This window comes from Capra hircus, chromosome 7 (genome assembly GCF_001704415.2).
Source record: "Capra hircus breed San Clemente chromosome 7, ASM170441v1, whole genome shotgun sequence".
NCBI classification, from domain to species: Eukaryota; Metazoa; Chordata; class Mammalia; order Artiodactyla; family Bovidae; genus Capra; species Capra hircus.
In genome coordinates, this window is record NC_030814.1 from 29918518 (window position 1) to 29933744 (window position 15227).

The 15227-nt window shown below is 39.5% G+C and overlaps 1 protein-coding gene across 1 annotated transcript in view; it reads right to left on the minus strand.

Moving 5' to 3' along the window:
• FAM151B (family with sequence similarity 151 member B) overlaps positions 1 to 14571 on the minus strand; it is a 32710-nt gene extending 18139 nt beyond the window's left edge. The window contains exons 1-2 of the mRNA XM_005683380.3: positions 14268 to 14571; positions 9256 to 9381 (exon numbers count right to left, since the gene is read on the minus strand). Of these exons, the coding sequence (XP_005683437.1) occupies positions 9256 to 9381; positions 14268 to 14292 (151 nt within the window). The 5' untranslated portion in view covers positions 14293 to 14571. The remainder of the gene's footprint in view (positions 1 to 9255; positions 9382 to 14267) is intronic.

Genomic DNA, 15227 nt, shown 5'->3' on the forward strand with positions numbered 1-15227 from the left:
ACACTGGCACTTGTAGCAACTGGTGGAAGATAGATAGGATACCTAATGAATTTGTGGATTTAGCTAAGGAGGTTTCCAGGCAGAATGTTGAAAGCGTTAATTGGCTTCTTTTAGTTCCTATGATAAAGGATGGGAAGAAGGAGCTGAGTCAAATAATTAGCTGTTTAGATTTTAAGCAGCATAAAGAGGAAATATTTCCAGCTCAGAACTCGTGTGAGTTAGAAAATAAAACCACTCTCTCCATCTGGCGAAAGATTCTCAAAGGAAGAGAAAGCCTCAGTCCAAAAGTCAAGTCCAGGATGCTGCTAGGAAACTATAGCCTCAGGTTCAAGGCCAAATCAAGGATACAACGATAGGACACTTTATTAAGACCTAAGAAATATGGAGCCTCGGATACCAATACAGCTAGATAAAAGAACTTATAGAATCTTAAGGGTGTTATCCCATAGCACTCTAACTAGCAAACCAAAGCAGAGAGAGACCTGCCTCAAAGTGATTTGGCAGTAAGGCTTTTGACTAAAGGGATGGTTTATAACTTGATATATAAAAATCCCAGTACATTTTTAATAGAGCTGTTATAGACTTGGACCTGAACAAAGAGAGAGAGTTAAAATGAAAAGAGGTCTGTTGTTGCTGTTGTTCAGTTGCTGAGCCATGTCTGACTCTTTGCAACCCCATCAACTGCAGCATGCCAGGCTCCTCTGTCCTCCACTATCGCCTGGAGTTTGCTCAAATTCATGTCCATTGAGTCAGTGATGCCATCTAACCATCTCATCCTTTGCCACTCCCTTCTTTTGCCTTCAACCTTTCCCAGAATCAAAGTCTTTTCTAATGAGTCAGCTCTTCGCATCAGGTGGCCAAAGTATTGGAGCTTCAGCTTCAGCATCAGTCCTTCCAATGAATATTCAGGACTATTTCCTTTAAGATTGACTGGTTTGATCTCCTTCCAGTCCAAGGGACTCTCAAGAGTCTTCTCCAACACCACAGTTCAAAAGCATCAATTCTTTAGTACTCAGTCTTCTTTACGGTGGACTCTCACATCCATACATGACTACGGGAAAAACCATAGCTTTGACTAGACGGACTTTTGTCAGTAAAGTGATGTCTCTGCTTTTTAATACACTGTCTAGGTTTGGCACAGCTTTCCTTTCAAGAAGTAAGCACCTTTTAATTTCATCGCTGCGATCACCATCTGCAGTGATTTTGGAGCCCAAGAAAATAAAATCTGTCACTGCTTCCACTTTTTCCTCTTCTATTTACCATGAAGTGATGGGACTGGTTGCCATGATTTTAGTTTTTCAAATGTTGAGTTCTACCAGCTTTTTCACTCTCCTCTTTCACCCTTATCAAGAGGTTTTCTCATTCCTCTTTGTTTTCTGCAATTAGAGTCGTATGAGCTGCATATCTGGTTGTTGTTATTTCTGCTGCCAATCTTGATTCCAGCTTGTGATTTATCCAGCCTGGCATTTCACATGATGTACTCTGCATGGAAGTTAAATAAGCAGGGTGACAATATACAGCCTTGACATACTCCTTTCCCAATGTGGAACCGGTCTGTTGTTCCATGACAGGTTCTAACTGTTGCTTCTTGACCCGCATACAGGTTTCTCAGGAGGCAGGTAAGGTGGTCTGGTATTCCCATCTCTTTCAGAATTTTCCAGTTTGTTGTGATCTACACCATCAAAGGATTTAATGTAGTCAATGAAGCAGAAGTAGATGTTTTTTCTGGAAATCCTTTGGTTTCTCTATAATCCAAGGAATGTTGGCAATTTGATCTCTGGTTCCTCTGCCTTTTCTAAACCCAGCTGGTACATCTGGAAGTTCTCAGTTTACATACTGCTTAAGCCTAACTTGAAGGGCTTTGAAAAGAAGTCTATGAACTCTCCAATTTCTACAGGCAGGAAATAGGCTGAAAAAGTTGCTCAGCTGCACATACAGGTGATTTTCCAATAAGTGCATGAAGAGATGCTCAACATCATTAATCTTCAGGGAAATGCAAATCTAAACTACAATGAGATACCAACTCACAAATGCTAGGACGACTATGATGAAAAAGACAGACAATAACTAATGCTGACAAGGACATGCGGAAATTGGAAACATCATTCACTTTGCTGGTGAAAATATAAGAACCCACTCAGCTGCTTCAGAAAAGCTTGGCAGTTTCTCAAAAAAAGTTAAAGAGAGCTATATTTAACATGAAATAGGTCAAGCTTCTGGCTAATTTTATTAGTCACACAAACATGATTTCTCAGCAAAGTGGTATTTAGTATAACATATGCAGGCATTCCATCTTGTCTATCAGTGTTGTTGTAAAAGAATACATAGGCTTTGAAATTCTTTAAAAGTAATAGTCAGTTTCTCCATTTATTAACTCCATTCATTTCGTAGGGGTAGAAAAACAAATCGCTAAACGGCAGTGTCAAGAGTCTCAGGCTCCATGTAAATTATGTTCCTGATGGTTTCTTTTAAGAATAAGAATGGAAGCTATGTAGTAAGGGTAACAGATCATGGTGGCTTGGACTAGGGTGAAGACAAAAGAGATGGAGAGACGTGGACTAATTCAAAATGTATTTTAGAATAGAATTATAATGTCCAATAGAGTAGATACAAGAAAAAACAAAAAACAAAGAATAGATGACTCCCAGATTACTGGTTTAAGAATATATGCAGATTATGGTGCCATTTACGGAGAGAGGAAGGATCATAGGAAATGCAGGTTAGCAGACACAATTAAGAATGTGATGCACATTCAGTTCAGTTCAGTCACTCAGCTGGGTCCGACTCTTTGCGACCCCATTGACTGCAGCATGCCAGGCCTCCCTGTCCATCACCCACTCCCTGAGCCTACTCAAACTCATGTGCATCAAGTCGGTGATGCCATCCAACCATCTCATCGTCGTCCCCTTCTCCTCTCTCCTTCAACCTATCCCAGCATCAGGGTCTTCTCTAGGGAGTCAGTTCTCCACATCAGGTGGCCAAAGTGTCGGAGCTTCGGCTTCAGCATCAGTCCTTCCAGTGAATATTCAGGACTGATCTCCTTTAGAATTGACTGGTTTGATCTCCTTGCAGTCCAAGGGACGCTCAAGAGTCTTCTCCAACACCACAGTTCAAAAGCATCAATTCTTTGGTGCTCAGTTTTCTTTATAGTCCAACTCTCATATCCATACATGAGATACTGGAAAAATCATAGCTTTGACTAGACAGACCTTTGTTGGCAAAGTAATGTCTCTGCTTTTTAATATGCTGTCTAGGTTGGTCATAACTCTTCTTTCAAGGAGCAAGTGTCTTTTAATTTCATGGCGGCAGTCACCATCTACAGTGATTTTGGAGCCCTAAAATATAAAGTCTCTCACTGTTTTCCTTGTTTCCCCATCTATTTGCCATGAAGTGATTGGACCGGATGCCATGATTAGTTTTCTGAATGTTGAGTTTTAAGCCAACTTTTTCACCCTCCTCTTTGACTTTCATCAAGAGGCTCTTTAGTTCTCCTTCACTTTCTGTCATAGGGTGGCATTATCTGTATATCTGAGGTTACTGGTATTTCTCCCGGCAATCTTAATTCCATTTGTGCTTCATCCAGCCTGGCATTTCTCATGATGTACTCTGCATAGAAGTTAAATAAGCAGGGTGACAATATACAGCCTTGACGTACTCCTTTTCCTATTTGGAACCAGTCTGTTGTTCCATGTCCAGTTCTAACTGTTGCTTCCTGACCTGCAAACAGATTTCTCAGGAGGCAGGTCAGGTGGTCTGGTATTCCCATCTCTTTAAGAATTTTCCAGTTTGTTGTGACCCACACAGTCAAAGGCTTTGGCATAATCAATAAAACAGATGCTTTTCTGGAACTCTCTTGATTTTTCGATTTTCAACGGATGTTGGCTATCTGATCTCTGGTTCCTCTGCCTTTTCTAAAAACAGCTTGAACATCTGGAAGTTCACAGTTCACGTATTGCTGAAGCCTGGCTTGGAGAATTTCGAGCATAACTTTACTAGCATGTAAGATGAGTGAAATTGTGTGGTAGCTTGAACATTCTTTGGCATTATCTTTCTTTGGGATTGGAATAAAAACTGACCTTTTTCAGTCCTGTGGCCACTGCTGAGTTTTCCAAATTTGCTGGCATATTGAAGGCAGTACTTTCACAGCATCATCTTTTAGGATTTGAAATAGCTCAACTGGAATTCCATCAACTCCACTAGCTTTGTTTGTAGTGATGCTTTCTAAGGCCCGCTTGACTTCACATTCCAGGATGTCTAGCTCTAGGTGAGTGATCACACCATCGTGATTATCTGAGTCGTGAAGACCTTTTTTGTATAGTTCTTCTGTGTATTCTTGCCACCTCTTCTTATATATCTTCTGCTTCTGTTAGGTCCATACCATTTCTTCCTTTATTGTGCCCATCTTTGCATGAAATGTTCCCTTGGTATCTCTAATTTTCTTGAAGACCTCTCTAGTCTTTCCCATTCTATTGTTTTCCTCTATTTCTTTGCACTGATCACTGAGGAAGGCTTTCTTATCTCTCCTTGCTATTCTTTGGAACTCTGCATTCAGATGGGTATATCTTTCCTTTTCTCCTTTGCCTTTTGCTGCTCTTCTTTTCACAGCTATTTGTAAGGCCTCCCAGACAACCATTTTGCCTTTTTGCATTTCTTTTCCTTGGGAACAGTCTTGATCCCTGTCTCCTGTACGATGTTAGGAACCTCCGTCCATAGTTCTTCAGGCTATCTATCAGATCTAATCCCTTGAATCTATTTCTCACTTCCACTGTATAATCATAAGGGATTTGATTATTACCTGAATGGTCTAGTGGTTTTCCCTACTTTCTTCAATTTAAGTCTGAATTTGGCAATAAGGAGTTCATGATCTGAGCCACAGTCAGCTCCCAGTCTTGTTTTTGCTGACTGTATAGAGCTTCTCCATCTTTGGCTGCAAAGAATATAATCAGTCCGATTTCGGTATTGACTATCTGGTGATGTCCATGTGTAAAGTCTCCTCTTGTGTTGTTGGAAGAGGGTGTTTACTATGACCAGTGCATTCTCTTGGCAAAACTCTGTTAGTCTTTGCTCTGCTTCATTCTGTACTCCAAGGCCAAATTTGCCTGTTACTCCAGTTATCTCTTGAATTCATACTTTTGCATTCCAGTATCCTATAATGAAAAGGACATCTTATTTGGGCGTTAGTTCTGAAAGGTAGTGTGGGTCTTCATAGAACCGTCAACTTCAGCTTTTTCAGCATTACTGGTTGGAGCACAGGCTTGGATTACTGTTATACTGAATGGTTTGCCCTGGAAACAAACAGAGGTCACCCTGTCGTTTTTGAGACTGCATCCAACCACTGCATTTCGGATTCTTTTGTCAACTATGAGGGCTAGCCCATTTCTAAGGGATTCTTGCCCACAGTAGTAGATATAATGGTCACCTGAATTAAATTCACCCCTTCCGGTCCATTTTAGTTCACTGATTCCTAAAATGTTGATGGTCACTCTTCCAGTCTCCTATTTGACCACTTCCAATTTGCCTTGATTCATAGACCTAACATTCCAGGTTCCTACGCAATACTGTTCTTTACAACATCAGACTTTACTTCCATCACCAGTCACATCCACAACTGGGTGTTGTTAAATGCTTTGACTCCGTCTCTTCATTCTTTCTGGAGCTATTTCTCCACTGTTCTACAGTAGCATATTGGGTACCTACCAACCTGGGGAGTTCATCTTTCACTGTCCTGTCTTTTTGCCTTTTCATACTGTTCATGGGGTTCTCAAGGCAGGAATACTGAAGTGGTTTGCCATTCCCTTCTGCAGTGGACCACGTTTTGTCAGAACTCTCCACCATGACCCATCTGTCTTGGGTGGCCCACAGCACATGGCTCATAGTTTCACTGAGTTAGACAAGGCTGTTGTCCATGTGATCAGTTTGATTACTTTTCTGTGATTGTGGTTTCCATTCTGTCTGCCCTGTGCTGGATGAGAATAAGAGGCTTATGGAAGCTTCCTGATGGGAGAGACTTACTGAGGGGGAAACTGGGTCTTGTTCTGATGGGTGGGGCCATGCTCAGTGAATCTTTAATCCAATTTTCTGTTGATGCACAAGAACTCTCTAAGTGAAAACAGCAAATAAGAAGTTGGAGAGACTAGTGCTCAGAAGAGAGGGAAGCCTGGCCTGGAGACATGTATGTGAGTTGCCCAGCCTCTCTCCCTATTCTCCCACCAATGGCTGTTGGGTAGAAGGCTTTTGAAGGTCAGGGTATGCCTCTGCTTTGGGAGACTGCCTGCTCACCATGTTTCCCATCTCAGGGAGAGTCACAGGAAGAAGTCTGCACATCAAGATTAACACTCCAACCACAGGAGCCCCAACTTTTGACAAGAGCCAGACAATAGAAAACAGCTTTGGGTTTTTTGTGATTTTCTACACAAGAAAATCCCAAACAGATGCTACTTACACTAAAACAAAACTCAAAGAAATATGTTTATAGAAATGAAGTTAAAGTTATCTATCTTGCTTATACTATTTACATCCCTAATGCAGCAATTTACTATATTTTTACTAATACATTTAATTGTGACTATAGTCACACTTTTCCTAAATATGTTACAAAGGTTTTTTTTAAAAAAAAAACGACATTTTTTATTCTCAAAGAGATTTAATAATTTCTATTTTTAACCAGCATTTCTTTTAATATACATTTTAAAAATCTACATGCAGAAATGTTATAACAAAAAATAACATTATATGTAATAACTTTTGTAAACAATTTTGCCTATTCTGAGATCAGCTGTGTTGACAATGCAACTCTTCTGTCGACAAATGGCACTCCTACATTGTTCCTCCTGTACTTTGCTTTTTTAAATCACAGACATTGTTGAAAATCCAATATCACATATTAATGAAAACGGAAACAGCTTCATTAATAACAGTTGTACTAAATTTAAATATTCTGGAAGAAATGAGATAAAGCAGTGTAATACACGTCTCCAGGAACCTGTTTTCTTTCCTCTGTATTTGAAAGAAATTTGAAGATTAGCCAGGACTGAAAAAAGGGACTTGATGGGGTCACAAAGAGTTGGACACGACTAATCGACTGAACTGAACTGAACTGAACACACAAAAGTATAAAACTTGGGGTTCTGGTTGACTAGGAGAAAGTAAAGAGGATATTATCTGAAAACTAAGTAACCTATGAAAAATTCCCAGATCAACAGCAGAGTGCCAGCAATTGGAAATGACTTACATTGATTATTTTTAAAACAAGGCTAGAAGTAGTCAAATTTAATTAAATTATTTCTAGGTCTGAAACTTCTAATTTACTATTACAAAGCATAAAATTTAAAGATTGCTTCCAAATTTTTAGCTGTTACAGAGAAATCTAATGTATTTTCTGCTTTGATTTTTATATTGTCAAAAAGGTTGAGATTGTCTATATCAACTTATGAATTACAATCATTTAGCTGTAGAATCTATTTATTTTCTAAATATAAAACTATACTGTCTGCAAATAATAGATATATTTCTTCCTCTTTTCTTCTATTTTTAAAAATTGATATCTAATTCACAAGCTATAAAATTACTCTTTAAAAGCATACCATTTAGTGGTTTTCAGAATATTCAGAAGGTTGTGTGACCATCATGTGTGCGTGCGTGCTCAGTCACTTCAGTCATGTCTGACTCTTTGCAACGTTACGGACTGTAGCCCACCAGGCTCCTCTGTCCATGGGATTCTCCAGGCAAGAATACTGGAGTGGGTTGCCATGCCCTCCTCAAGGAATCTTCCGGATTCAGGGATTGAGTCCACTTCTCTAACATCTCCTGCACTGGCAGTGCCGTTCTTTACTACTAGAGCCACCTGGAAAGCCCTGTGCAACCATTAGCACCATCTAATTCCAGAAAAATTTTATCATTCCAAAACAAAACCTGTACCCACTAGCATTTACTCCCCAGCCCCTATTCATTTCAGCTCCAGGAAGCCATTAATCAATGCTTTCCTTAAGTATTGCTTCTGCTAAAATTTATTTATGAAAAAACCACGGTTAGGTTATTATGTGCTAGGCACTGTTTTAATTATAAGGTATTAAATATTAGAAGACAAATTTCTTCCCTCTGAAAAGCAACTAAAAATAATATCTTTTCAATAAACTATCCAGATACATTATCCAGATACACAATTGAGTTGGATGTGTAAATTGTGTAAATTGAGTAAATTTGTAGATTTTTACAATAAAATATGAGATTACACGGAGAAGGCAATGGCACCCGACTCCAGTACTCTTGCCTGGAAAATCCCATGGACGGAGGAGCCTGGTAGGCTGCAGTCCATGGGGTCACTAAGAGTCAAAACACGACTAAGCGACTTCACTTTCACTTTTCACTTTCATGCACTGGAGAAGGAAATCGCAACCCACTCCAGTGTTCTTGCCTGGAGAATCCCAGGGACGGGGGAGCCTGATGGGCTGCCATCTATGGGGTCCCACAGAGTCGGACACGACTGAAGCGACTTAGCAGCAGCAGCAGCATGAGATTACAAGAAAATCTTTCTGCTGGAACAGGGCACTTCAAGCTATGCCCCATCCCTCTCATGATACACCTTCATTCTCCCACACTGCTGTAGCCAAAAGGGGTACTTCACAGGAAAAGGCTAACTAAACTGCTATAGTGTTCATCTACATAAGATTACAGATGGAGTTAGCAAACCCAAAAGCTTGGTTTCTAGCCCAGGCATAAATACTGCCCAGGGCATTATAAATAAGCATTTAATGGCTTCATTCATCCATTCAACAAATATTTTTGAGCCTCTCCTGAGCAAGCTGTGAAAGACACAGAAATACGTTTGACATACAATTGTGATCTTCAACATTTTACTTAAATCACTACTATATATAAGCAATGGAGAAGGAAATGGCAACCCACTCCAGTGTTCTTGCCTGGAGAATCCCAGGGACGGGGGAGCCTCGTGGGCTTCCGTCTATGGGGTCACACAGAGTCAGACACGACTGAAGCAACTTAGCATATATAAGCAATTGTAATAATACATGAGAACTTTAAATAAGGCATAGTAAAGGAAAATCATTTCTGGAAAATGAGGAAGTTCTTCCATTAGGAAAATTTGTTCATTTTGTAAATAAAATGAGATCTTTTATAAGAATGTTTACGTTAGCCAAGAATTCACACTAAAATCATCTAAGACTCTGGTACCTGCAAATATAACCAGATTTTTTAAAACAAATTGAATTCATCCAAGTACAAGGAATACTGACTTACTTCTCAGTGCCTCATTCACTTGCATCTTGTGGTTAGCGGCATGATACCAGATGATTTGGGCGCCATCTTCTGTTGTGATCTGGTTATTTCTCAGAAAATATTCCAGTATATTTTCACTCCAAGATCCTAAAATGACAGCATTGATATTAAAAATAATTTTATAGGGTATTTTTTAATAAAAAGGGCACAGCATATGTTGATGGAGAAAAATAAAGCAATAAAACTGAGAAAAGATTTTAAAAACTTAAGAACCAGTATCAAAATGGGCTTCCCAGGTGGCGCTAGTGGTAAAGAATCTGCTTGCCAATGCAGGAGATACAAGAGATGAGGGTTCGATCCCTGGGTAGGGAAGATCCCCTGGAGGAGGGCATGGCAATCCACTCCAGTATTCTTGCCTGGAGAATCCTATGGACAGTAAAGCCTGGTGGGCTACAGTCCATAGGGTCACAAAGAGTCAGACATGACTGAACCGACTCAGCACACATTCAGATATGACAAATATAAAGATATATATATATTTATATATAAATATGCTATAAATGTGGAATAGGAAATGGCAACCCACTGCAGTATTCTTGCCTGGAGGATCCCATGGACAGAGGAGCCTGGTGGGCTACAGTCCATGGGGTCACAAAGAATTGGACACGACTGAGTACACACACATGCATGCTATATATGATGTAAGTAATAATCAGTAAACATTTAGGATAGTCTGAGCCTCAGACTTGTAAAGAAAAATGCAGGAAGGAAAAAAAACTGTTAAGAAGCAGACATTTTAATGCAGGAATTTTCACATGGTATCTTCTCCAATTCTAGCCCCATAATTAAGTAAAATGTATGTAAAGCCAAAGCTATATTAAAAACATCAATATTTTGTAGAACTTAAACTCTCCACCTGAGGCTCCATTCTATATTTATATTAACCATTAGAATTTTAAATTATACATTTAAGCATGCATGCAGGCTAAATCGCATCAGTTGTGTCTGACTCTTTTTGACCCTATGGACTGTAGTCCATTAGGCTCCTCTGTCCATGGGATTCTCCAGGCAAGAATACTGGAGTGGGTTGCCATGCTCTCCTCCAGGGGATCTTCCCACACAGGGATCAAACCCACTGTCTCTTATGTCTCCTGCATTGACAGGTAGGTTCTTTACCACCAGCGCCACCTGGGAAGCCCAACATTTAAGCATATTCGCCTTCAAATTACGAGTGTCAGCAATACTTATGAAAAGTAAATTCTGAGTTAGTATTTCTAGATTTCTCTAGCATGTACAAATATGCATAATTCCTGTATCTTTCGACTACTTTTTGGCAGACCAGATTTTTTTTTAATTAGGCATTAAAATGTGTATGTTAATTTAGTTAAGACTAAAATACTTGAATCAGTTCTACTCCATATAATGCCATATCCCACTGAAAGAGAAAGCGTTAGTCACTCAGTTGTATCCGACTCTTTGCAACCCCTTGGACTGTAGGCCACTAGGCTCTTCTGTCCGTGGGATTCTCCAGGCAAAAATACTGGAGGTTGCCATTTCCTTCTCCAGGGGACCTTCCCAATCCAGGGATCGAACCCTGGTCTCCTGCATTGCAGGCAGATTCTTTACTGTCTGAGACACCGGGGAAGCCCCCATAACAAGGAGAAAAGGTTGAAAAACAGTAGGAGTTATCTATAACCTTACCTCCCCAATTTTTGTTCACTGTTTTGAACATTTAAGTACCTACCAAATAACTACAAATTCCCTATGCATAAGAGTGTCTTCCATTCCCTATGCATGAGAGTATGTCTTCCATTAATTGTTTATTAATTCTATATAACAACAGTTTAAAAATTTAATGATGGCCATTATAAACTGCTGACAAGACATTGAAAGAAAATAAAATTTCATAAGAGAATGGATGGGCATATAAAAATAATTTCTAAGTAATATTCATGGAACTTAGTGACCACTCTGTGTATTGGGTTACAGAACAAAGAACGGGGAGAGTTAATTGTGATATCCACTATCCCCCAAGCAGTCTCTTATAGAAACACACATGTCCCTTTTTAGCATATGCAACAGTCACAGACCTTTCAGACTCAGATGAAAGAAAATATATGGTCATCATTTTTAAAATGTTTAACTTACGCATCTTAAACAGGCATAGTAATTATTGGCTAAAACAGAAATGTCCAACAATGGGAAGTAATTAAATCACAGTTTATCCTCATGATAAAATATGTAATTGATGTGGCTGTTAAAAATGAAGTTTATGAGATATGTGACTTCCCTGGCAGTCCAGTGGTTAAGACTCTGCACTTCCAATGCAGGGGGCACGGGTTTGATCATTGGTTAGAAACCAAAGATCCCACTAAAGATGCTGTGTGGTGTAGAAAACAAACAAAGAAACAAGAATAAAAACATTCACCCTATGTTCATAGCAGCACTAGTCACAATAGCCAGGTTATGGAAATAACCTAAATGTCCATGGACAGATGAATGGACAAAGAAAATGTGGTACATATATACAATGGAATACTACTCAGTCATAAAAAGAACAAAATAATGCCATTTGCAGCAACATGGATGCAACCAGAATGTTACTTAAGAGTTATTTTTATATGTCTGCATGTCACAATGAAGACCTAGTGCAGACCACCCCCCCTCAAAAGAGTCAACTGTTTTCATATTTACAAAGCAATGAGTAAGTGGAAGTTGAAAACACAATACCATTTACATTAAACCACAAAATCAAAACACTTTGGTATAAAGCTAACAAAATATGTAAAGATCTACATGAGGATAAGTATTCTGATGAATGAAATCAAAGAAGAATTAAATAAATGGATAGATATTCCATGTTTATGGATAGGAAGACTCAATACTGTCAAGATGTCAGTTCTTCCCAACTTAATCTATAGATTCAAGCAATTTCAATCAAAATCCCACCAAGTTATTTTGTGGCTATCAACTAACTGGTCCAAAAGGACCAGTGGAGGGCATAAACTCCATATGTGGAGGGCAAAAACTCAGAATAGTCAATATAATATTGAAGGAGAACAAAGTGATGACTCTGTCCAACATTAAGACTTACTATAAAGCTACAGCAATTAAGACAGTGTTGTTTTGGTGAAAGAATAAACAAATAGATCAAAGGACCAAAACAGAGAGGCCCGCAAATAGACCTCATAAATAGAGGTAACTGATCTTCGATGAAAGCACAAAGGCAGTACAATGGGGGAAAAGACAGCCTTTTCAACAGACTTTTTTGTTTTCACACACACAAAAAAATACTAGACACAGAACTCATACTTTCACAAAAATTAACTCAATACAGATAATAGATGTGTAAAATTCAAAACTATAAAACTCCTACAAGATAACATAGAAGAAAATATAGATGACCTTCAGTACAGCAATGACTCTTTAGCACTAAAGGTACCATCCATGAAAGAAATAATGGATAAGCTGGACTTCACTAAAATGAGACACCTGTGCTCTGCAAAAGATAACATCAAGAGAATGAAAAGACAAGCCACAGACTGGGAGAAAACATTTGCAAAAAACATATATGATAAAAGACTATTAATCTAAATATATAAAGAACTCTTAAAACTCAACAATAAGAAAACAATCCCATTAAAAAAAAAAATGGGCCAAAGACTGTAACAGACACCTTAACAAAGAAGGTAGATGGCAACCATATAAAAAGGTGCTCCACTTTTCATCAAACACGAATTAAAACAACAGGGTATAACTACACACATATTAAAATGGCCAAAATCCAGAACACTAGTATATCAAATGCTGGTGAGGATATGGAGTAACAGGAATCTTCACTCATTGTGTGGGAATGCAAAATGGTATAGCCACTTTAAAATAAAGCTTGCTGGTTTCTTACAAATCTAAGTATATTCCCATCATACAATCCAGAAATGACCCCTTGATATTTACCCAAAGGAGTTGAAAACTTATGTTCATACAATAACTTGCACACTTATGTTTTTAGTAGCTTTATTTACAGCACACTTAGGTTTATAGCAGTTTTATTTACAACTGCCGAAACTTGGAAGCAACCACGATATCTCTCAGAATATGAATGGATAAACCGTAATTCACTCACACAACAGAATTATTGTTTGCTAAAAAGGAATGAGCTCTCAAGCTATAAAAGACATGGGGAAAGCTTAAACACACATTACTAAGGAAAAAAAGCCAATGTGGAGAGCCCATGTACTCTGATTCCAACTACATGACATTCTGGAAAAGACAAAAAAAAAGAAAAAAATCTATGGATACAATAGAAAGATCACTGATTTTCAGGGGTTGGGGGGAAGAAGATAAGTAGGTAAAGCACAAAGGATTTTTAGGACAGTGAAACTATTTTGTATGATACTCTACCATGGACCATGTCATTCATTATACATTTGTCTAAACTCACAGATCCTGCATCACCAAGAGTGAACAATGTAAATTATGGACTTTGAGTGACTGTGATACATCAAGGCAGGCTCAGAGTTGTAACAAAAGTACCACTCTGAAGAGGAAGGCTGATAATGGGAAGCTATGGATTTGTCCCTAGAGTAGGAAATGGCAAACCACTCCGGTACTTTTGCCTCCAAGATCCCAGGTCATGGGTTCGCGGAGTCCAACACGACTGAGCATGCACGCCTATGTCAGGTAGGGCTGAATGGAGAACCTCCAGGTCCGTCACTTAGTATTCCTAAGAAACTAAAACTGCTCTTTTGAAAAAAAAGAAATCCTTTACAAAAAGGCACAATATTCTTGCCATTCTTGAACACCCCAAAAGCTTTTCGCTAACGCCCACACTGAGAACCAAGACTCTAGGCCAGCTGATTATGGGCACACGTGGAGAACGCGAACCACGAAGATCCAAAATAGGAAGGAGTGCCACCAGAGGAGACTCTCAAAGGCCCCCAACTACGGCACCGGGCCGGAGAAAATGTCCACTCATTGCAAGCCAACAGTGTGGAGCACGGTCTCAGACTCGGAGCCTGGGGAGCCCCGCTTACCAGGGCCCCCGGCGGTCGCTGTCATGGTGACAGTGAGCCTCAGTCTGCGCAGGCGCCGAGGGTGGGCACCGCTGATGACCCGTCACCTGTGGCGAGAAAACCCGACTCGACAGACTAAGAGGAGTGGCCTGCGAGATGGAGGCGGAAGCGGCTGAGGAGCAATGCGCACGCGCAGAGGCTGCAGCTCGAGTTTCGCGGGTGCGCGGTCCTGTTGGCTGTTGTTCCCGTCCAAGTGTCGCGCGACTTGCTCTTCTGAAAAGTAGTCACAGTAGTTCTGTAGAACGTCTCGTCAGGGAAGACGGAGGCTGGGTTGAGACGCTAAGTTGCTGCAGTGGGGTACGAATTTCCAAAGTTCGATATATTTTTTCTTTTTAATTTGATATCCTGAAAAATGACATGAAATCATAGCTTCATAAAAATGAGTGTTTCTGCATGAGGAGGCTGAAGTGCTAAGTCAAAATTTTTCTGTTCCCCTCTTCTCGCTGACGGTTTTCATTAGAAATACTATCAGAGTCTCCCACCCAGCGCCTTTGCCCTCTTTAACTCCTTTCCACAACCAAACGGATTGGAAAAAGCGCCAGTGGAATCAGACTGATGAGAATTAGCAACGTATCACTGCCGTATTCTAGTACTGTAACTAATTGTACTCTGTCAATTGCAAAATTAGGATAACAAATAGCACACGTTACACAAAGGACAAATGGCAGTCCTTCTCGCCCAACTCTTGATTTTAACATACGTTAAGTTCAGATGAGTTGTAATTATCTCACTGTGTCTTCAATTAGGGTGGATTTTCTCAAGATCAAAAGATTTCTTGAGTTTCAGAGAACACTAAACTTCAATGACTTCACTTAAGGAAAAATCTTTCTGGAGAAATAATTGATTGGCTTGTATTTGATCTGCATTTCCTAATGATACAAAATGTTACACATTTAAAGGGTACAATTTACAATTCACTGT